This window comes from Taudactylus pleione, unplaced genomic scaffold, assembly GCF_031769625.1.
Source record: "Taudactylus pleione unplaced genomic scaffold, aTauple2 ptg000149l, whole genome shotgun sequence".
Taxonomy (NCBI): domain Eukaryota; kingdom Metazoa; phylum Chordata; class Amphibia; order Anura; family Myobatrachidae; genus Taudactylus; species Taudactylus pleione.
Genome location: NW_028284551.1, coordinates 2,717,190 through 2,742,737, shown reverse-complemented (window position 1 = coordinate 2,742,737; position 25,548 = coordinate 2,717,190). Strand labels below are relative to the sequence as shown.

At 41.7% G+C, this 25,548-nt stretch overlaps 1 protein-coding gene across 2 annotated transcripts in view; it reads right to left on the bottom strand.

Annotated features, from left to right (window-relative positions):
• Positions 1–25,548, bottom strand: part of SNX29 (sorting nexin 29) — a 682,594-nt gene that overhangs the window by 233,523 nt on the left and 423,523 nt on the right. For both annotated transcript variants that reach the window (XM_088474249.1, XM_088474250.1), the window contains exon 19: positions 11,779–11,919. In XM_088474249.1, coding sequence (XP_088330375.1) covers positions 11,779–11,919 — 141 coding nt within the window. The remainder of the gene's footprint in view (positions 1–11,778; positions 11,920–25,548) is intronic.

The following is a 25,548-nucleotide window of genomic DNA, read 5'->3' as shown; positions in this document are numbered from 1 at the left end:
AAGATATAAAAATATTAACAATAATAATAATAATAGTAACAACAATAATAACAATAATAATAATAATGAGTAGATAATAAATAATTAATAAATATATGAATATGAATGGTGATGTGACGACAGTGATATATTCTAGAAAAGTGTATACAAATGTGAATACAGATTGTGTGCAGAAATACCTTGACATAAGTTGACATGAAGTATAAGGTAAATACCAAAAGGATATGTTGGATGTATAGAGTGATCAGGAATTAAGGTTATAAAATTGATGAAACATCAAAGTGATGAGAACATGGCTAAGATAAACAAATGAGAAGCCAAATGAAAACAGTGTGGGGTAATGAGTATTCAATAATCATGCTGAGATATGTATTTATACATAGAGAATAAGTGTATGTGGAGATGGTGGGAGAGAAAAAAGTGTAAAAAAATGTAAAAAAATATATATTAAGAAATATGTGAAATATCAAGTTTAAGAATACTAAATGATGTCTGTGTTGGAGTTAAGCTTCCAATGATCGTCCATTGCTGCTTGCATATAAAAATTAGTCAGACATGACATAAGTTTTAATGAAAAAAGACCTCTCAGAGAAAGATACTGTAGTTGATCATTTCTTTGAGTCCATTATACAGTATTGAGTCTAAAGGTCCAGTTGCTTTCCCTCTGTAGTAATATTTTTGTCAGGTTGCCACCTCTTATGCCCAATCTAATATGTTCTAGCCCAAAGGCTTTCAGATCTTGTGTTGTTCCATTGTGGTATTTTAAGAAGTGTCTGGCGACAGATGTCAGTTTCTTCATTTTAGTGAGGTCGCTTCTTGCATTTTTGATATTCCCCACGTGTTCTAAGATTCTCTGTTTAAAGATGCGACTTGTCATGCCTATGTACCTAAGGTTGCAAATACCACAATGGAACAACACAAGATCTGAAAGCCTTTGGGCTAGAACATATTAGATTGGGCATAAGAGGTGGCAACCTGACAAAAATATTACTACAGAGGGAAAGCAACTGGACCTTTAGACTCAATACTGTGAGCCCTAATAGACTCAATGAAATGATCAACTACAGTATCTTTCTCTGAGAGGTCTTTTTTCATTAAAACTTATGTCATGTCTGACTAATTTTTATAGCAAGCAGCAATGGACGATCATTGGAAGCTTAACTCCAACACAGACATCATTTTAGTATTTTAGTGACCAATTCTTAAACTTGATATTTCACATATTTCTTAATATATATTTTTTTACATTTTTTTACACTTTTTTCTCTCCCACCATCTCCACATACACTTATTCTCTATGCATAAATACATATCTCAGCATTATTATTGAATACTCATTACCCCACACTGTTTTCATTTGGCTTCTCATTTGTTTATCTTAGCCATGTTCTCATCACTTTGATGTTTCATCAATTTTATAACCTTAATTCCTGATCACTCTATACATCCAACATATCCTTTTGGTATTTACCTTATACTTCATGTCAACTTATGTCAAGGTATTTCTGCACACAATCTGTATTCACATTTGTATACACTTTTCTAGAATATATCACTGTCGTCACATCACCATTCATATTCATATATTTATTAATTATTTATTATCTACTCATTATTATTATTATTGTTATTATTATTATTATTGTTAATATTTTTATATATTTTTTTATTATCTTTATATTTATTTTTATTTTTATCTTTAATATTTTTAAAAATTTTTTATTTTTTATATTTTTTTTTTTATTTTGGTATCATTCTCTTTATTCTAATCACTTTATACACACTTATTTATATCTACTATTTATATATCTGTATGTTTGGTATTAGCATTTTTGCATAACTATTTTTGCTGCAAGACAGACACTTTAGCTACTAGTCAGGTTTTCCACCTTAGCCTGTTAGCCTGATCGTTATGAGCTTCATCTAACCCAAACACTCCCCCCTCCTATGACTCACTCCCTCCTGTTGCTGTGGACCAATAGAGGGAGTTAACACTTGGACCTATTGACAAGGGTATTGCATCTGCAACACACAGCAGCTGCTCTCCCATTGGTCATAACGCAGGTTAAAGATCACCTGTGTATCACAGTCCACATGCATCTGACTGAGGAAGTGACATTTTCTTTATTCTAATCACTTTATACACACTTATTTATATCTACTATTTATATATCTGTATGGTTGGTATTAGCATTTTTGCATAACTATTTTTGCTGCAAGACAGACACTTTAGCTACTAGTCAGGTTTTCCACCTTAGCCTGTTAGCCTGATCGTTATGAGCTTCATCTAACCCAAACACTCCCCCCTCCTATGACTCACTCCCTCCTGTTGCTGTGGACCAATAGAGGGAGTTAACACTTGGACCTATTGACAAGGGTATTGCATCTGCAACACACAGCACCTGCTCTCCCATTGGTCACAACGCAGGTTAAAGATCACCTGTGTATCACAGTCCACATGCATCTGACTGAGGAAGCGACAGTGAAACGCGTGTCTCAGACCCGCGAATCCGGCTGTGTACAGGCGGGATTCGTCATGGCAGCATACTGACAGGCTCTTCTAGTGGCAGATTTTCTATACTACACACCGGCTCCCTGGAGGTGAGCGCTCAGGTACTTTTCATACTACACTTTCTTTAGCGCACTGAGTGGCTTTATTTAACAGAGACAAGTTTGTGACCCTGCAATACCTTTAGGGCAACAGAGCTCCACTTGTCCTGTACTAGCCATAGTGCAGCTACCCTCATACTCTTTCTTCCTATCACTGCATATGCAATCTGGGTTTCCCACCACTCACCACTACCTTTGGTATATGACTGGCAGCAGCACAGATCGCAAACCTATGCTGTGTTATTTCATTACGATAACTATTGTCTCTGAGTACTCTCATTGGGGTGCGCCTATTAGAGGTTCCTGCAATGTTTACACCAGGACCTTCTTTTTAACGCAGTCCAACAGCAGATACTCATTGTACTTATTCCCTACCCTGGGAGTACCTTTATAGTACGCTCACATGCCATTCAATGATTATACAATGGCATGCAGCAGCGGATATTTTGTAAACTCCACATAAAGGAGTAGCTTTACTTTTTCCTATAACCTTACTGTCTACAAGTACCTGGGTGGCATCACAGGCAACCTACGTGTGAACTGCCTCTCATTACAACCTGTGATTTACTTATATTCATTTTGATATTTGCAGGGTCAGCTATTATTTCATCTGACCCCCTTATCATTGTATTTCTCTGATTACTGTTCAGTGTTATTGTGCTGTGATATCTCACGTAACCTATATTGAATATTGTATGGTTATTATCACATTCTTTTCTAGAAGATTTGCTTGTATGCTTCTGCCGTAATTCTGATTAGCCATTGTGCTATGACGACATTATGAGGTCATTGAACTAGTATATGTTTTATATAGGTCTCAATATTGTATGAGACAGAGAATTATAGACCTATTTGTAATATTTCACTTAGCTTCACATAATTGTGATAAGTATTGTATTATATGTTGTCTTATGTTCTATGTATGTTCGTGTTCTGCTTGTGATAATTTATAGCTGTTATTCCAACAGTAATGCCAATAAGTAACAGGCTCAGACTTGTTTTTGGTATTTTAAAATATATCTAATAAAAGTTATTTTTTATATATTATTCTTATTATTATAACCTTTACATTCGAGTGCCCCCAACAAGAGAGTTTTCTTCTTCTTCCCCATACTACGTTTATCTATACTCTCATGGGGAGCACCTCCACACTTTACAATATTTTTGCTTGACACCTATACTAGGGTTTGATATTTATAATTGTGGATTTTCATTATTCTTTTGACTAATTATATCCAATATATTATATCCTGTGCTCAAACTATATCCCCCTATTCCCCCCTTCCCTGGTCATTTATGCTTAGCTATACAGCGTCAGGATCAGCAGAGCTGTTACCCATGGCTATTCAGCGTCTAGATTCCCAGTACAACTACTCATGACAAACAGTATCTGGATCTCTGGAGTTGTCCCCATCGTTAATTAGTGTCTGATTCATCGTAGCAGATACTCCTCCAGTACATTCCTAGTTCTGCCCATGTCTTCTCACTTCTTTCAGATACCTACTCTGGGGGCCACGACCTGTTCACTTGGTGTAGAGAAACCAATATCCCGCTTGGAGGGTCACTGGTGAATACTATCAAGTGGATTAGACTCCACGTCTCAGAGTAGGTCTCGTCAACATCTGAGAGTAGCCTATGAGGAAGACTTCCATATTGCCTCCTCCTCAACTATATACTATCAACTCACCCAAGCCCACTGGCCACTGCACCCGCAACCGAGGTCAATCAACACCAGGGCCTGACAGTACCCCCATTGTCTTCCAAAGTAAATGAAAATAAAGGGACCTTTGTACCATGTAGGACAAAAGTCTGATTTGATTTTTAGTTTATATGTCTCATACTTATTAATTAACCTCTAAGGCAATGTTTCCCAACATCTGTCCTCAAGGCACACTAACAGTCCAGGTTTTAGTAATAGCTATGCTTGAGCACAGATGGATAAATCAAAATAACTTAGTTACTAATTAACACACCTGTGCTCAAGTATGGCTATCCTTAAAACCTGGACGGTTAATGTGCCTTGAGGATCGTGGTTGGGAACCCTTGCTCTAAGGGGTACATGTACTAAAGGTCGATTTGGGGTTTTTGGTCATTTTTTCGTCGGTTTTGCAAAACGACCAAAAACCTAACTTTACAATAGACAGGTTCTCACGATTTGGGCATTTTTTTACCCGATCTGACGTTCCAATGTGTCGGAATCGGCCAGATCGGGATAAAAAATCGGTATGTGTGTGGGCACCTTAAGACACACAGAACCTGAAATATATTGTCACACTCGGAGATGGCATACATGCATCAATATTTACCACTGCATCTATGCACACTTCATAACAGAGACATAATAAACTATAAAACCAGTCTGCCTTCATCTGAGCATTCAGAAAATCATTATTCCTTACCCTTTAGCCTCTTATTTTCGTTACTTCTTTAATGATGATGCAAAGTGGGCACCATTTCTCTGTGTACTATGGGCAGCAGCCAAAGTGAGGCTATAAAGGAGTAATTATCTCTTACTCATCCAGCAGAATACTATAAGGGTCATAGTGACAGCTCAATCTACAGCAGCCTTTCCAAAACGGTTTCCTAGCGATCAGGTCGCTGTACAGCTGTAATCTGCATTACTTAATAAATTAAAGTTTACAACTCTTAAAGGGTTCCTCTCCCTTAAAACAAACATATGTAATTGTAATGTATGGTGTATCTGTTTAATAACTTAATAACTGTATTGTATGGGAAGGCGGGGCTAGTAGTTACAGAGGCAAGTTGTTACAATGTATCTTAAACCACACCCACGTCGCAGCTCATGCAATTGGGAACACGTTTGAACATGTTACCGTCAGTACTCAACCAAACAACGCTAGCGCAGACGTGTTTATGTAATAGGTACCTAAACAAACTTGTTCCAAAGTAATATTTCTCACCTAGACTTGAAGTCGTATCTTGGCTGGACTGGTAAAGGGAAGAGGTTTATCATTCATTTTGTTCGAATCACAGACCATTAGTGTATTTATTATTGTTATAATTGTGAATTGAAGCAAGGAAATAGAACTATAGCCATCTTGGTTATCTGCCGTTATTTGGGGCAAGTTGTTACACAATATCGGAGGCAAGTTGTTACAAAGAAACTTTGAGTTCTGAAGATAAGTGTTTCTGTATAATGTGTGCTAAGAGTTTGTGGGTTCTATTTATCAAGCAGTGAAAAGTGTGGAGAAGTGAACCAGTGGAGAAGTTGCCCATAGCAACCAATCAGCTTTCAAGTAGTATTTATCAAGTACAGTCTATAAAATAATAGGTAGGAGCTGATTTGTTGCTATGAGCAACTTCTCCACTGGTCCACTTCTCCACACTTTTCACTGCTTGATAAATAGACTCCACAATCTGTGGAAACCTGGGCAGGAGTGGGCCAAGTGTATTGCATGTAAAGGGTGGGTTCATATTGTTTGTGTAAGCAGCGATGCAGTAGCATTTCCAATTGCAATTCAGAAATCGTCAATGAAGACGATGAGTGATGTCTGTCATTGTCATCAGACTATGGGCCTGATCCAGCATGGATTGCTATTCTGCTAATACGCACGCAACGTAGTTGCTAATATCAGCAGTGAAATGCAAATGTTTGCAACTGCATTGCGATCACAGCCTAACATAAGGACGCCCACTTCCCCTTACACACATCCGTGTACTTGGGCAACATAGCAAAATAATCGGTAACATCGGACCCATACGCACAGTTAAGACAGGTCAGACCTCACTCAGAAATTGCTAACTTCTGCGCACGCTATGAGACCTCAGGCTGGATCTGGTATCGCAGTGGCTAATTTATACACGCCTCTGCAACGGCTTTGAGACACACTGGCACGCCTTCGTTCGCCCAAGCACCCCCAATTACCACCCACAAACGGCACTTCCTGTCAATCACTCTGCCATGGGTCTGCGTACCCTCTGCAATCGCAGTTTGAATCGCAATTGGTAGTTCGCGCATGCGCAGTGCAAATTAATCGGCCGATTGCGTGCATATTAGCAGCTGTGTTCCTTGCTGAATCAGGCCCTATATACCAATTATATGCCAAATGTGATTTTGTGATAAATGTACAAAGTTTTCTAAGGAACACTTTTTATATTAAGATTTTGTATAATTATTTTATTGGTAACAATTTTCCCCAACTCTGTAACTACTTACCACGGTCGATGTTTTTCATTGTTAATAATAATTATTGGAAGTAACTTACACCCAATATAAATAGAAGAAAGAATACTGTTTTGTTAGTAAATTTGTCTGTTTGGTTATAATTAAGATTTTTTTAGATATTTTAATTGTCTGTTTTTTTTGTAACTAGCCCCGCCTTCCCCTACTTGTTACTGTTATATCATACCTCCAGCTTTAAGAGCTGTGTGTGACCTGTCTCTCCATAGCTTGCAATACCATAGCCGTTGGTTTGATATGCACTAGTTTGTATAGTAGCTATGTTTCCAGATAGGCTGCATCTCAATGGAATGTATAGCAATCCAATAGATAAACTAAAGACAGTGAACTGGTCTGGAGTGGAAACATTAAGATAGGTCCCAGCTACAAGTGTCTACACTTCCCAACAAAAACAATAAAAAAAACAGCACTCACAACTTTGCTCAAGTATTTTTGGATCAAGTGTGCCAGTAAGTAAATTGTTTTCAATAAATTGCTCTGTTTTCATACATTTTGTTGGTTGGCATTGTGCAACTAAATCCATTTTTTAACAAACATCCTCCTGGCCCATAGACTTCCATTAGTTAATAGAACTGAGCCTGAGAATGGTTACTCAGGAAAGCCTCAGTGAGTACTCAAGCTAAATGTGCTCTTAAGTAAATAGTAGCTGATCGTTCCACACTTCTCTACCAATTTTGATAACGGAATCCTGTAGTTTGATAAAACTGGCCAACAAAGAATAAGTCTTAAGCTGCATACACACGTAAAGATTTTCTGTCCAACCATCCAACCAGTTGATTGGTTGGAATGAAAATCTGGTAAGGTATGAAAGCAAATGACAATCAGCAATTTGCTCCCAAATGCCGGAAAATGGACAAAAACTGTTGTTTGAACAAACTGTTTAGAGCAACATTTATCAAACTTGTCTGACAACCATTTTCATCTGTTTTCTGGCATTTAGGAGCAAATTGCTGATCATCAGTTACTTCCATACATTACCAGATTTTCATTCCAACCAATCAACTAGTTGGATGGTTGGACAGAAAATCTTTACGTGTGTATGCACCTTTACACTTGTGTTTATACCATAGGTAAGATGCAGTCATGAAAACTGGGCAGAGTTGGCAATTACAGGCCTCAGAAAAACCTAAGCTGTCAATCAAATTCTTTTCTGTATGGCATAAGGGACAAGCTGCAAATATCAGATCTCACTTCAACCATCAATTGTATTATTATGCCATCTGGGTTAGAGCTGTGGGTGCATGACTTAGATGATTGTCTATTATGTTTGCATGTCTGAAGCTGATAGCTTCATTTCCATAATACCAGGTTCCATAATATTTCACATTGAGGGTTGTAACTAAAACTTTGAGGTGCCCATAGCAAAATTTTGAAGAGACACCCGCTCCAATGCTTATAGAGACACCTCTCTCTGAAGCAGTTGTTAATTTTCTGAATCCAGTTCACATTATGCCATATTGTAAAGCTCCAGTTCACATTATGCAACACAGTACCGTCAGTTTACATTCTGTCACATTGTAGTGCTCCCTAATTCACATAAATATATTGTAGTCCTTCCAGTTCACATTATGCCACACAGTGCTCTGAGTTATAATATGCCTTAATGTGGTGCCCCCAGTTCACATTATGCCACATAATGTCTCCTGTTTATATTATGTCACATTGTAGTGCCCGCCAGTTCACATTATTACACATTGAAGTGTCCACGGTTCATAACATGCCAGTGCCCCTAGATCATATTATGCTACCATGGTTCTCTAGCATGGAATGCTCATGATCTCCATCAAGAAGACCCATGCAGAACGTGGCCATCAATGAAGGAGCACACAATGTGCAGTACACTGTCTGTCTTGCCTCTCATGGCCCAGGTCAAGTACTACACAGAATTTTGCCAAGTGGCGGGTGGGTTACAGCAGTGGAGAGACGGTCGGCTTGTGCTGTGTGAGGGGGCTATCATGATGTGTGGTAGTGCAGTTGGCTAAGCTTACTGGTCTGGGGGGTCATATGAGAGAGGGAGGCCTGAAACATATGCCCCTCTGTGCCCCTACGTTAATCCAGCTCTGTGTCGCAGAGGTTTTCAGTTCGGGAAGTGCTGGTCATGCCCCCAGTGTGATGGAAAAAGGAGTAATGCGCAACCACATCCCCATAATGGGTGACCACACTCCGTTTCACGCGCATGCAGAGTCCCACTGCCTATCTCATTCATTTTGGGAGGTATGTTACTTGTATGTGCGTAAAAGAATTTCAGTTACATAAAAATTATTCAGTTATGATTTATAAGTAGAAACAAAGTTCTATTATGCAAGTGTACAAAAAGCTCCCAAAAACTTATTTTGCAGACCATACTGGGCCTGAATCTGAGGTGAACGCTAATGAGCAACTGCGTCTTTATGCTAATTTTGCAGCCAATGGGATTCATATAAAGATGCCAACCTGCAGCATTGCTAATCCGCTGCTTTGCATAAAAAGTAGCACCACTGGAGGCACATGGGTCGCACCATCGGACATAAGAGCAAGCCTGTGGTTGTTAAAAACGGAACATGGCCGCTGTACCAGTGCAAATGTGAAAAAAGATGTAGTCGTTGACAGTGACGTGCTCACATATAGCTAGACACCCCCCTATTACTACCCAAAAACGCCCACTGAAATGGTCTCACTGTGCGTCCAAATTCATTCAGCCTGCACCAGCAGTAAACATTGGGACGCATGCACTGGCATCACAAGGGGGGTGCGGGCCACACCAGGTGTCATCAGCCGAGGGGTGACACCAAAGTGCGGGCTCCCCCTCAGTGACAGGAGCCGTGTGCTGCATTACGTGTAGCACTTGGCTCCTAGCACAGAGAGGGAGCCGGCACTTCAAACAGGCTGGTTCCCGGGGGCGGCCTGCATCTCCAGCACCCCCGGTTTTACAAAAAACGGGTGTTCGGCCCGCGGGGCCACGTCCCCCACCCACAAAGCCACGCCCCCTTATTTTCCGCAGTGAAGGATCCCGGTCCCGGCCCGCACCGGGTGCGATCTTAGGTAAAGACGCCACTGGACGCATGCGCAATTCAAAAAACTTTGGAAAACTGCACTCAATGGGGAATATTCAATTAGGTGCGAGAATAGCAAAAATCCCACACCAGCTGGTCCGAGGTTTTTTTTCCCCCTGAAAACGACCAATTTTTCCTAAAATCCATATTTTTAGGAAAAATGGTCAGAGAGTGCTCTGGGACTCCTGCGTGCCCTCCCTCCCAATGACTAATTAAGCAATTAGAAGTTTTGAACTAGCTTAATTAATTAGTCAGTAATTACACACACAAAGCGGTTTCTTCTTCCTCCAGAGTTGGGATCCGGTCTTCTGCAGCAGCGGTGTGTGTAAGTATGTTGTGTGAGTGTGTGTGTGTAAGTATTTGCGAGTGTGTGTAGTATGTGCGAGTGTGCGTAAGTATTTGTGAGTGTCTGTGTCTATTTTATCCTATTGTACAAGTATAACAATTACTTTAGCACTTAATTGTTAGCTCCCATTAATTGTAGAATAATTGTGAAATCTGAATTCCTTACTCAGATCCTGACATAATAGTAATACATCATAGGAGAACAGGAGCAAACTTGCTACTTTATCACTATTTAGGGAAAAACAGATCTACAGTATGAAGCTAAAAATTCAGGGCAATAAGTAATACAGTAATTTATTACATTACATAATATGATTTGCTGCATAGAGGCTAAAAGCATAATATTTTAAAATTCCTGTACGAATGTACAATTAAACAAGGTACATGGTGCCCTGTAGCTCTGCAAGTGACACTGTACCTCTAATTTTGTTTTGTTGCTTTTGTTCTGTATGTAGTATTTTAAGGATATGTCCTTCCTAATATTGTTATTTTATATATTTAAATGTAATAGACAATTGAGGTATTTTGTTTAAAAAACAGCACATCTCTAATTATTGATTCTGGATAAGTATGGGCCCTCTACATTGGAAATGATGGATGTATTGTTTAATCTGGTAAAACTATGGAAATTCTAAAAGATTCCATTACTTTTGAATAATATTCTGTGTCATGGGTGTAACTACCATAGGTGCAAAGGCTGCAGCTGCTCTGGGGCCCAGAGATGAGAGGGGCCCATCTTCCTTGTCAAAGTTACATGTGTTATATACATTTTTCACCTTTGGGTGTTACATAGTGGCCCTTACATACTACTGCTATATGGCCTTCAAATGCCTAGTTACACCCCTGTTCTGTGTTGTTATTTTTTTCATGTCCAGTACCTGTCTATCCAGTTCTACATACAACAAGCAACATTTGTGGGCCTAGGTTTTGTATGTATGCAAAACTTTGGGGATGGGGGGGGTTATCCTTATTTATTAACAGTTATTAATATATTCCGCAATCTTTTACAGAAAACGCTTAGTCAGTCCCTGTCCCAGTGAGGCTTACCCTCCATATTGTCAGAAGCCAATTAACCTAACTGTATGGTTTTGGATTGGGGAAGGAAACCCAGAGCATCTGGAGGAAACCCACAAAAGCAAAGGGAAACACACAAACTCCACACAGATAGGGCCACCGTGTGAGTTGAGCCCAAGTTCTCAATGCTGTGAGACAGCAAGCTAATCATTGCTGCCCACTGCTTTTATTATTTCACTGGTTTAGCAAGCTTTTCTTCACTCTGACCAGCTACTTATTGCCATTAGATGTCATATCCAGCAGAGCTAAAAGCTCAAGAAAGGGAAGTGGTATATGAATTGTCTGACTTACAGCAGTGCTCCTAAGTGACCTCTGGTGAAGAACGCTAGAAAGTGTTTATAGTGAGATAAGGAGACATCTTATAGATAACTTTCTGCAAGGATTATGTGGATAAAAACTGTTCTATCCAATGAACTCTACAATCAAATAAAGCAATATACATAAGAGCTGTGAAGTAGGTTCGTGTTACAATGGTATTATTTTGGTTGCATGTATCCTTTCAATTTTAGTAAATACCTTGTTCCCAATAGCCTTTTTAGGTGGAAAGTGGAAGGTCCTAATATGAGGATATTTGCTTTGCAACTTGTGATGTAAACTGCGGAACTCTGCATATCTCCGATAAATGTTCCATTCCTCATCTTTAATCCTGATGTAAACCTTAAAGAAGAAGAAGCAGAGCAACTTTTATAGTCATCACATTTTATAGAAGAATGAATTAAGGGCCTGATTCAGAGCCGCTCGTAAGCGGGCGATCGTTCGCTCCGAGCGATGTTCGCACATCTGCGTATGTGTCATAATGCGCATGCGCCAACCAGTCATTGCGGTCAGAAATCGAGCGCTCGCAAAATAGCGAGTGCCTGCTAATTTGAGTGACAGGATGAGGCGTTTGTGGGTGGTAACAGGGGAAGGTGCTTGAAAACGGGGAGTGGTGATCCGAACGCAGGAGTGCCAAAAGGTCAAAACGGGCGTTTTAAGGGTGTGCATAATTAACAAAGCAGCGTCATCGACCACGTCACTTGGTTGTTTCTTAGCCTGAACTGTTCGCATGATTGCGGTAGGAAAATCCTACCACAAGCACTGCGAGCAGTTCAGATGCCTATCGATGTTCTCGATTAATCAAATAAATAGCGGAGATGACGTAGGATGCGAGCGGCCAGGGGGCGTATTTACAAAATAGCGAGCGCATGTTTCGTTCGCTCGCTCAGACATAGAGGCGTCAACAGACCGCAAAGAGCGAGCGCTCAATTTAAATAGCCGGCCCCTTTTTCTGAACGAGCGAGCGCAAATAGCATCCGGCTCTGAATCAGGCCCTAAGTACAGAGTACATACAGTATGCAAAGGGTTTCTTCATGGAAGCAAATTTAAGGCAAACACTGTGGCTTCAAAGTGGATTCAGTATATTGTATAAAACTAAATATAGTTTAACTTCTTCTGAACTAATTAAAAGAAAACGGCAGTATTTACTATCTTTAGTTAGTGTCATCAGCCTGTAATTACATCTAACTGGTAAGGACTTGCTATCATTGTGTCCTCCATCCAAGCTCAGTCTCCACTGTTCAGATTTAGTATGGAGAACAGTAGTACCTATACAAAATCCTAAACAATGAAAATTTTAATGATACATTTGATATACCATATAATTAATAAATATGTTGGACATGTTAGAATGCTGTTTGATATATTTATTTCAAAAAGTAAAAAAGGTGCATGGATATTGTGTACAGAACACATATATAGGAGTGCTTTTATCCATTTCATCATCTGTGTTATTACCTGAGTATAGTATCGTGCACGCTCAAGAAAAAAAAGGACTTCAACCTTTGCAATAATCACATCAAATTGGATGTAATGTGAGTCTGATGGACCCTTTGTAATAACAGGCACAAATTAAAAAGAAAATTCACAACCAATTTTACTCTTGCCAGGAAAAAGTAATAACAACATCCATGGTATTCCCAATCATCACTATGAATCCTGTGATAATGCCTAGGTATGAACAAGTCTCTCAGTATTTGTGAGTCCACTATATAGAAAATGATACTTCCTGTAAATCTGAAATTGCTGTGACATGATAAAATTATCACATTCTGCCTTTTGTAGTCAAACAACGTAAATTGATCAAAGCGAATTGCTTATCAGTTGTTGAAAAATGTAACCTATTTTGTACAGCCAGAGTGAGAGCCTAAAGCTGGGTACACAATATGCAATAATTTGGGCAAAAAGCCGAATTATGACCATTCGCCCGAGAATTGTGTGTACGGAGGACCCGGCGCCAGCAGTCAGTCCAAAACCAGTTGGATCTGATCCCGATAGCAGGACTGCGGCACGACTGTTATTGAGAAAAAACAGCTACAAAACTTTGCACCGGTCAAATATGTGACTAGCTGTTGCCTACAGCTTCGCCCATGTTGAAATTGCTACTGCCAACATTTTTTTTATTTGAGGTGTTCTAGCTGTATTGCTTTGCATAGAGGCCATATTACAGGAGTGGCGCCAGCAGCGCTATACTGACTGGTAGCAGCAGCCCTTCACCCATCACTCACACCAATGTCACTGTGTGCTCTGTGCACAGACTGCTATGTAGCCTATCCTATTCACTCACACCATTGTCACTGTGTGCCCTGTGCACAGACTGTTATGTAGCCTATCCTATTCACCCACCACACACCCCAGTGTCACTGTGTGCCCTGTGCATAGACTGCTATGTAGCCTATCCTATTCACCCACCACACACCCCAGTGTCACTGTGTGCAATGTGCACAGACTGCTATGAAGCCTATCCTATTCATCCACCACTCACACCAATGTCACTGTGTGCTCTGTGCACAGACTGATATGTAGCCTATCCTATTTATCCACCACTCACACCAATGTCACTGTGTGCCCTGTGCACAGACTGCTATGTAGCCTATCCTATTCACCCACCACACACCCCAGTGTCACTGTGTGCCCTGTGCACAGACTGCTATGTAGCCTATCCTATTCATCCACCACTCACCCCAATGTCACTGTGTGCTCTGTGCACAGACTGCTATGTAACCTATCCTATTCACCCACCACACACCCCAGTGTCACTGTGTGCCCTGTGCACAGACTGCTATGTAGCATATCCTTATTCACCCACCACTCACCCCAATGTCACTGTGTGCCCTGTGCACAGACTGCTATGTAGTATATCCTATTCAAATGAAGGTTGGCCCAAAAACCCTCACCCCTTACCAGGCGCGCGTATGGTGCCACACCTATCTCATTCATTGATAATGTCAATAAATTATGTTTTGGTTATTGCTCATCTTTAACTTGACGGATGGAGATGAAACAAAGTGCAGGTTATTTCTATGAGATTCCACTACACAATGATGCAGTTTTCATGAAAATCGGTTCAGTAGTGTTTGCACCAACTTGGAACAAACAAACAGACACAACGTTCTTATAATATTAGTATACATGATAATGTGATGTCAGCATTTGTGTTCCTGAGTGTGATAGATGACAAGCCCTTCCTGTTACTGGATTGTCTGTCATGTTTGCATGTTTCCAGCTGATGCCTGTGAGATCACTCTCTGGAATATCATTAGTGATGTTACCAATTGTGATGACCAGGGCAGTAACATGAAATAGCAATGGCACGCCTTGTAATGTCACAAATACCACAGCTGAATTTTCGTGCCAGGGTTAAGTCATATATGCCTACTCTCCCGGAAGTCGCGGGAGGCTCCCAATTTTTCAGGTAACTCCCCGCACCAACGGTAGAGTCAGCACTTCTCCCGCAATCCTAGTGAATTGGGCAGAATGGGGAGAATTTTCACAGAAATCAGGAGTTGCCGAGTAGGGGGTGGGGCTTAATGATGCAAATCTACAAGATTTGTAGCATTTGGCCCCACCTCCTATTTAAATATGCGCCATTCACATCAACTTACACAGAGGTAGCGGGGCTTAAGGACACAAACCGTCAGGCCCCGCCTTTATCGTCATCAATCTACTTTTCCAAAATGAAAGGTAGGCAAGCATTCTGTTAAAGCTATCTAAAAAAATGTTTATTCTAAGAATAAAGCATTTTTGTTAATGAAATAATGTTTCAAAATAAATAAATTCAAAATTCTTGAGACCTAGAACAAGTGAATGTATTTCCATGTGTCTCCGATGCTGTACTATAGCATACTTGCCTACTCTCCTGAAATATCTTGGAGACTGACAAAAGGCATTCTCTAACACTCCCGGGACATTAGGCTATCCTCCCGCTCCAGAGACTGGATATGCAGCAAACCACGTCATCATGGTCCTGCACCACACTACCAGAGACTGTAAATCATGGCACTGTAGCAGGGGTGTGGCTGTGATAGTACAATTCATGGTGTCATGAGTTCCATACCTCCATCCTGAACTTCTCCCATAGGGATGAATGCTCCAGAAACACATTGCCATCTTTCTGTCAGAATGGTGGTGGGCAAAAGCCAGCGGCCTGCCGATCCTTTACATACAGTCCCCAGCTCTGTGCCCCCGTTCTGATTTATTCTCTGCTGTTTTATAGAGCAGGGGATGAAACTAAACAGAAGCAGGGTTAGAGGAGGAGGAGGAGGAGGAGGAGGGAATGCAGTGCATTCTGCACAATGTGTCTCCCTCGTTCCCCTGCGGTCTGTCTGTGAGGTGTTCTCAGATGTTTGGAGGAATGTGTGGCATGAAGGGGAGCTGTGAGGGACATGTGAGAGAGGTCTGAGGTGCATTTAGGGTGTTTTGGAGTACATGTGGGATTCTAAGGAGATGTGAGGTCTGAGGGCATATTGGGTTACTGTGGAGAAAATGGCAGGCCTTAGAGTCATGTAGTGGAAGTTTGGAGAGAGCAAAAGGAATGTGGGTGCATCTTGTTATAATGATGCAGGGGTTCCAAGGTTGTTTTGGGGCAGTAGTTTTATGCTTCACATTAATGATAATGTGCAACCCTTTTGGAAATTGGAAGGCCCCACATGCGGCCCTTGAACTATAGCAGGTTGCCGATCAGTGCTCTATTTTGTTAGTGTATGTCAAATGGAATGGGACTGAAATACCGGTGGCTGTTTAGCCGCCGGTTCAAATCCCAACTGCACAAGCCCGTCAGGAAGATATCCCAATTGGCGCTGGTAAGTATTCTAACCCTCCCTTGGTGGTGCCAAAACCCTAAAACTCCCTGAGTGCCTAACCCTAAATCCCCCTAGTGGTGCCTAATCCTAACCCGCCTTTCCTGCACCCTAAACCTAACCCTTCATACCCTAACCTCCCCCCAGTGGCGCCTAACCCTAGCTCCTTCCCCTAGCCTAACCCTCCCAGGGGGGGGGGGATGCCATACCCTAACCTCCCCCCAGTGGCGCCTAACCCTAACCCCTTCCCCTAGCCTAACCCTCCCCGTGGGCTCCTAACTCTGTCCCCCAGGGGTACCTAAATCCAACCCCATCCGCCCAGTGGCTAACAGTTGAGATGCGCCGGGCTTACCTCGATCAGAACGGCGTCTGTCTGTCTTCCAGCGTTGGGATTAAGATAGGCTTCGGTAGTCGACGCCTATATTAAGTCTCTTGTCGGGCTTTAGGCGTCGGTATTTAGACCAGAGGCATTTATTCCGCCGGTCTAATAACTGCCTCCCCTTTAAACAAGCTAATTAAAACCACATGACTCAAATGGAAAGTGCACCCGATTAAAATACAATTTACAGATAGCTCATATGATGTTTTTTTCCTAAACTAAAGTCTGCGATAGCTGAGGCTGTTAAACTATTGATCAGGTTAGTCAATACCCATTATTTTATGTACTAATTGATTTATGTTATTGCCATCCAACCTTAATGCTTACTAGCCGCACCGTTTATACCAAGTTAACAACACATTTTATGTTAGTGCTAATGTAAGGTACATAACATGCCCTTTTAAACTCTATTATATGTATGTCAATAAGAGCAGTACGCCTCAGGGCTTTAGAATCAGTCTTCTTTCTTTACAATGACAATACAATGCTGAAATCAATATTTTCCAAAACAACAGTCCTAAAAATGGTGCTTTTATGGGAAGAAAGATTTGTTGCTATGAATACATAAACCCCTTCAAGTAGAGATTTGTAGCATAATAAAAAGTAAAATTCAGCAGCAGAAGCAGTTTAGTAACTCAATGCTGGATTATGCATAACCCATGTGTACTGGGTGAAAGTTTGTGTTCAGTATTTTGGTATTTATTTTTGTCAGTAGTGTTAGCATCAATGACAGGATAAATAAAATGCATAGTAGTATGTTAATCATTCAAAAACAGAAGCTACACCTATACATAAATTAAACCAAATAATTTATTAAATATTATTAAATTAAATGGAAAACCGCTAAAAGTGGACAAAACATACGGGGTCATTACACAATAATACAGAAAGTTATAGCTCAGAAAACAGAAGGTCCTGTACAAGTCCTGTTGCTTTAAAATTAGTCAAGAGGAATAGCAGGATTAAGGAGCTGTTATTGCCACTTCATTATTTAAATAAGCAGTTTTTTAATTGAGTTTATTTCTTTTTTATTAATACATTTTAAATCTATTTGCACTATTATTTCATTTATTTGTTATTTCTTCCAAGTGGAAGTAGAAGCCTAATACCGTGTACACATTAGACGATATCGCCAAGTTTATCCCCTGCAGTGCCTGGCTCAATGTCGTTAACGACATTGAGCGCACACACTGAACGATATCGTTAACGATATGGTTCAGTGCTAGGACCCTCCCTCATCCCTGAACATGCACAACCTGACAAAATCGTCAGGTTGGCCTGCATAGCACGCATCGTTGGTCGTTCTCCGTGTAAACACTGGACGATATTGGACGCGATGAACAATAACGATATTGTTATTGTTCAAATTGTCCAACTTATCGTCTAGTGCAGCGTTTTTCAACCACTGAGCGGTTGTCAAGTGTGCCGCACCGGTCAGCTCAGCGCACTTGTACTGTAGTGTGTTTTATTTCTGTGGTCACGGCCGCCATCAGGGGGGGAATGCCAGGACTGGAATCCCGGGCCCGGACATTTGAGGGGCCCGTCTGCTACTTCCCTTCCCCCTCTGCCACAATAAAAGTAAGTAACTGTCACTTACAGGTCCGGCTGGGGCCCGCTCCTACCAGCTCGCTGCGGTCACTGTCCCCTATCTCTCCTCCCATCCATAAACCCCCACCACCACCGTGTTCAGGATGCTCCCCGGCTGCTCTGTCTTTAACACAGTCGAGCAGCCGGACAGCTTCACTTCTCTGAGCACCTCTTAGCAGTGCTAGAGTTGCTCAGAGTAGCTGAGCTGTCCGGCTGCTCGACTTAGCACTATCGGCAGGTGCGCATGCATCGTGACACATCAGGGCAGGCTGCTCTGCTGCGCGCCGGCCGCTGCATTGGAGAAAGCCTCCATTAAAGCATGAGAGCCAGCTAAGTAAAAAATGGTAGAGCAGAGACCAAAGAAAAGGTGGTAAGTTTGCTGGGTAAAGAGAAGGGGGATTTGATACTGGTGATTATTAAAGGAGGGAGCTCTAGTGTGATTTTTAAAGAGGGGACTTGCTGTGAGATTACTGAGGGGGGGGGTTCTGTAAGGTGATTATTAAATAATAGGACTTTCTGTGAGGTAGTTACTGAAGGAGGAGGATGCTATGAGGTGATTACTGAAGGAGGAGGGTGCTATGAGGTGATTTCTGGAGAAGGAGGATGCTATGAGGTGATTACTAAAGAGGGGGAGCTGTGAGGTTATTATTGATGGGGGAGGACTTTCTGTGAGGTAATTACTGAAGGAGGGGGTGCTATAAGGTGATTACTAAAGAGGGGGAGCTGTGAGGTGAACAATGATGGGGGAGGAATTTCTTTGAGCTGATTACTGAAGAGGGGGTGCCATGATGTGATTACTGTAACATGGTCCACTGGCTCCAGCTATTTTTTATATGCCTCCATTTTCTAGAGGTTCTCTATATAATGGGGGCCTGTCTATTTTGTCAGTCCCGGGCACCACAATTTACGATGGCAGCCCTGCCTGTGGAGGCCAATGTAGTGTGTTTTATTCCTGTGGAGGCCATAGTTTGTGTATTTTTTTATGTGGGAGCCAATGTTTTTGGTTTTTACACCGCATCACCTAATATTGTGCCTTGGCAATTTTAAATTCTTGTGTAGTGTGCCTCGAGTTGAAAATCACTGGTCTAGTCATGTCCACCAGTTCCACAGCTCTTATGTGATCCAGCTAGCTGGGTCACACAGGGCCGGCAACGGAAATCTTGGGCCCTGGTACACTCATGTTTTTGGGCCCCACTATACCCTCTCCTAGTCTTTATCCAAGCCCATCACACACACCCCTCTTCTCAGCCCCTGTGTCTGTCACAAACCCCTGTTTCCCCAACCCCTGTGTCAGTCACACACACCCTCTTCCCCAGCCCGTGTCACACACCACTCTTCCCCAGCCCGTGTCACACACCTCTATTCCCCAGCCCGTGTCACACACCCCTCTTCCCCAGCCCGTGTCACACACCCCTCTTCCCCAGCCCGTGTCACACACCCCTCTTCCCAAAGCCCGTGTCACACACAGCCCCAGCCCGTCACATGTCCCCCTATTCCCCAGCCCCTGGCACATGTGCCCCTCTTCCCCAGCCCATCACATGTCCCCTTCTTCCCCAGCCCCTGTGTCTGCCATGCCCTTCATCTGTAGCTCCCCACCACCCGACCCGTGACTCTCTAGCCCAGCCCGGCCTTGACCAACACTTACCTGCTGCGCTTGCCTGTATTTTTCTGTCTTCTCTGGCGGCTCTCACACCCGGTGGCTCCTCGTTCTGATTCAGCAGCACGACATCATCACGCACACTGCGCCGGGCTATGCTTCCTGTGTTTGCCGAGGCCTGGGACTAGTCGGGAGTTATCTAGCCGCAATCATCGTGCCGGGTGCCCTGCTTACACAGCAGGTAGCTGTCTGCATAGGCAAAGGGGACGCATGATCTGGACTCCCGAATTCCTGAGGGTTTGGGGCCCCTCAGAATCTCGGGTTCCGGTACAAGTGTCCCCCTTTGCTCCCCCCCCCTGTCGCTGGGCCTGGGGTCACACATGAACCTATCCCATGAGAGTGACCCGGGAAAGAGGTAAACTAACTTTCAGATGCCTGATTTTAACAATGAATTGGTGTGATAAATGATTTGATTATCTAACGCAGCGATAAGCAGTGATAGAAATGATGTATTATCGCTGCATATTAATAAATAGTCCAGTGAGTACCCTACCCTAAAGAGGTAGGTGGGTCTTCAGCTGTTGCTAATGGAGTGAAAAGGCAACACATTAATGTTCAACAGAGCTACAGTGGAATGTCAGCTTAACGTTCAACAATGTACAGTATATAACCAGCATGGTTTATATCAGAAAGTTTGGGGTCTGGTTTTCTTTTAATACAGCTAGTCTTTACAGTTTTTGCTTAGGCTAGTACAGCTACATTAACCTTATATTACCAGGTATCTTGGCTAAAAGTAATAGAAGAAGGATCTGAAAATTATTCAAGTATTAATTCAGTTTTGGAAAAGATAACAATTACATTTGTATATGTAAGCACATTCCATGGGATATATGGACAACACCATTATAATGTACTCCCTTAGAACTCCTAAGTGGATGTTGCCTGCCTATCCCTAGGTTTCCATGTTTCTCCAAATATTTAAAAATACAAATATTATAAATGAAATAGACAATGGTGCCCCTAATTAATTGTAATACAGTTGGCAATGTGGGTGTGGCACTGTATAAAAGGCCGACAGTCAATGGGTCGACACACAATAGGTCAACAGGTACTAAGCGTTGACAGTCAAAAGGTCGACAGTGCAAAGCGTTGGCCAATGGTTGACACATGCTTTTATTTATATTTTAACCCTAACACTAACCCTCCCCCATAGGCAAACGCAGGGGAGGTTTCCATCTGCCTGGAAACTCCCCTTACCAGCACACAACATGACCACAATAGAAATAGTAATATAATACAATGTTACTAGTGCTGCATGTTCTACTCAGTATCACAAATGAAATTATTAGCACCACCTGTGGATCTTTTAAACTGTGTCAGCCAGTAATAAATACACCTGTGCACCAACTAGGATTTGCGGAAAACAAGCACTGTTAGGGGTGCACTGCTATAGACCATCAATAGGGTTAATTATTAATACTGTATAATAATACACTATCCAGTGTATACAAGGAGACAATATGTACATATATGTCCAGGGCAGTGCTAGGTTTTTCTGATGCTCCCACAGACCCCTGGACTTGCTCCAATGCTCTGGAATGATGCCCACATCTGAAATAAAACCTTCAGCTCAGACAGGATGGACCTACTGCCACATCTAATGGCTTACTGTGATCGCTGGTCCTGTATATACTGGAAATATGCAACACATACTTTGTATGTAGCATATTAAAGCTGGATAAGTGCTAATTATGCCCTCTTCATAGACTAGCCACACTCGCTCTAAAATCAAGAATTTGGAAACCCCCCTCTAGAAATCCTGCGTTTGCCACTTTCCCAGTAGTACCTAACCCTAACCCTCTCCCTGGTGCCTAACCCTAAACGTTCCTCTAGTGCATAAACCTAACAGTAGTCTAACCCTAACCCTCCCCCTAGTGCCTAACCCAAACCGTCCCCTCCAGCAGCCTAACCTTAACCCTCCCCTAAGTGCCTAACCATCACATTAAGCTTAAAAATGTTGAGAAAATAACATAAAAAAATGTGTCAACCATTTTGTCGACCATTTGAACCTGTCGACCTTTTAACCCTTTTTACCTTTTGCACCTTCAACCAATTGTCGACCTATTCATTGTCGACCTTTCATCCGGATCTTGGGCAACGTATCAATCAAGTGTCACAAGAACACAGATTTCAATAAATCAAAATTCAATAAATAAATGTGTCTGAGTTATTGACAATCAGGGCCGGATTATAAGCGGGGCCCCACGCATAAAGGGCCCCCACACACTATCCCCAGCCACATTCTCCTATTGAACCCCGGCCAGCTGCCGCCAGGACTCCGGGCAAGGTCCCACTGGGCTGGTGCCTTTGGAGGTCGGCGACCGCACAGCCAGCCCTTCACTCACCCCCCTCCCCAGGCTTCTGCTGCCGCGATCGGAACTTTAAGCTCCGATCGGGCAGCTTACACAGAAAAAAAACTGGCCGACGGGGGAGCTGCCGCATCAGCTCCTCCCGTGAGCCTTTGCAGAGCCCGGAGCCGTCACCACTGACGGCTCCGCCTGCAGTTTCTCCGCAGCCAGTCCCCAGCCTCCTCCGACGTCACAAGTTCAACCAGTCAGCAGATGCAGCACAGTGCAAGGCTGCCAGCGTCCACCGGTGAGTTCTGTGAGCCCCCTCTCTCCCCTTCTCCCTCCCTATACTCAGATACCTCATACATATAATATATACATATAATATATATATATATATATATATATATAATCATATGATATGTATTACTTTTTATTATATATATATATTTAATTATACATATTTACTCTATATACACAAACACACATATATATATACATCTATATATATGTGTGTGTGTATATATATATATATATATATATACATATATGTAGAATATACATATATATGTGTTAAAGTATGTATTTACATACAAACACGTGTGTGTGTGTATATATATATATGCACAGTATATAGACAATATATCAGCACCAACTGGAGGCACTGAGCGTCTTCATAGAAAAGTTATTCTTGATAACGAGTGGAGACCCGAAACGTAGGATATAAAATTATAACTTTTCTATGAAGACGCTGAGTATATATTCAACTTCTATTGATAGGGGCCCCCACAGGTTTGTTGCCCAGGGGCCCCCGCAGACCTTAATCCGGCCCTGTTGACAATTCTTCAACAACTTTACCCTTTTTTGACTAAGAAGGAGTTTCAATGTTATGTATCAACTTATAGTTATATGACAATTATAATGAATTCATGAGGATCAGTTGTCACAGAAGAATTGGTATTATTAGCACATGATTTTAGAAGAATTTATAGCAGCATGGACACAATATTGATTCAATGTAATTTAATTTTGTTTTGTTTTTTATCAATATTGTGACACTTTTTTCACTTGATGACTACAGTATGGCATGCAAAGCAGTATGTTTGCAGTCTTGCAATCATATATGATCGCAAGACAGAGAAAAATAAAAAAAAAGAGATAATTTTCTGTTTTCAAATACCTAACATTGTTTTCTACTTTGATGGTAGAGCTAATGATGGAAACATTTGCCCATACTTGTAAACTCTCCTAGAATTACCTCCTGGCTCCAGGGAGTGTAGACAACCCACCAGCATACCGCCAGTTCACAGGTGAGATGGGCGGCAGGCCATGATGATGCGATTAACTATGAATCTCGTCATAGTGCCCTGTCCTCTATATCATCATTTTGGTACTGCGGCAAACCAGTGCAGGGTTTGGAGCCATAATGATACAATTCACTGCACCACGCCTCACGCTGCCAAGTTGAACCACCCTCTCCCCGTACCTCCTGGAGATCAACCCTTAAAAGTTGGTCATTATGCATTTGCTTTTCCTGGTGCATAACCCCCAACATTTAGACTATCAAAATTGGGTGTAAATAAGCCCCATCTTGCATCCTGTAATACAAAACTCTTCCCACTATTATGTTAGACACATTCCTATTTAGGGTCTTCAATTGGGAGTTCTACTGCTAAATGCTAAAGTATTTTGTATCCTTTTTGCACAAAGAATAAAGAGGCCTCCTGCATCTACCTATTCCACTTATTGAATAGTTATTATGGGTGCCATTCTGGTTATTTTTATACTGTACAATACCATTAGGCAGCTTTACCCATAGAGGAACATTCAGAAGTGTGGAAGAGATCTACTTAAAGGATGTAAAGCAGACATTTTTGTAGCAGCCACTGCTATGGTAATTATTATAAGACATATATACTGTACTAAGAAAAAGGATATAATTTATAACAATGTATATGCATATTTATCAAGAATGCAGAGTTGTAATCAACTTTTCATCTAAGACAGATAAGCTGTATAACTGCCTTTGATTCTATAAATAAATTACCTTATTAACGCTAGTCAGCACACAATTGTATTATTTTGGGATACCTACTTAAGCTGTCATAGCACAGTGCTGTCAATAATCTCTCTACAGCCTTGGGCTTTCCATGCAATGCATCGTAGGTCCCTCCAGCAGAATATCAGATGACTTACTTCTATTAGCACCCAATTGGACTTACTAAGTGCTCTTTATACAAACCAATGTGACACAATTCAATACTCTAAAAAATAAAGTTTTGCATAAACATGCACTGCAATTCTCTCATTAATACAGGTAAGTTTCACTGTAAATACATAAATGAGAGGGTTTTATACCGAATGATTGTTAAAACATTTCAACTGCTCTAACAAGTAAATGTAGCACTGTAGATAGATCTGTGCTCATAGGGAAATTAGATACACATCAGAACACGCACAGCTGCATAATTTAATATTTAATAATATAAAGGACATAATTGCATATTCCATATATAGATCAGAAGCAAATACAATATATTGCATATACATATTTTGGACTAAAATACATTTGTCCATGTTTCCTTCTTTCTCACACTTTTTAATCTTATATATATAGCTGAATGAATACATTAAATCAATTTACTGTAAAATCAGGGCCAGGGACATGGAGCTACAGCTCCATATGCCTCCATATAAAAATAGGCTTGTCATCATGACAGGATAATGATGACTAGCCGCCTAGTTGGCCACACGGTCAGCCATAAATCACACATATTAAACTAGTATTTCTGGTTTCCTCACAAAATTATGCAATTTTTCTATGTTTATGTATAGGTAGACATTGGGACTGATAGTGTAGGTGGTGCCAGGGCTGGATTGAAGGAATCGGTATGAAATACCGCCGGCCGGTTCGATTCCCGGCAGCGCCTGGCCAACAAAAGCAGAGTTCCCAGCAGCGGAAGCCCAAGAGCGCTGGAAATCCCGATCGTCAATAGGTAAGTACTTACTAACCTAACCCCCTAACCCTAACCCTCCTTAGGGGTGCCAACCCTAACCTCCACCCCTGTGCCTAACCCTAATTCCCCCTCTAAGTGCCTAACCCTAACCCCCCCCTTCCCCGCTGCCTAAGCCTAAGTCCCCTGGGGGGGTGCCTAACCCTAAGTCCCCCCCGGGGGTGCCTAACCCTAACCCGCCCTCCCCCTAGCCTAACTCTCCCAGGGGGGTGCCTAACCCTAAGTCCCCCCTCCTCGTGGCTGTCCG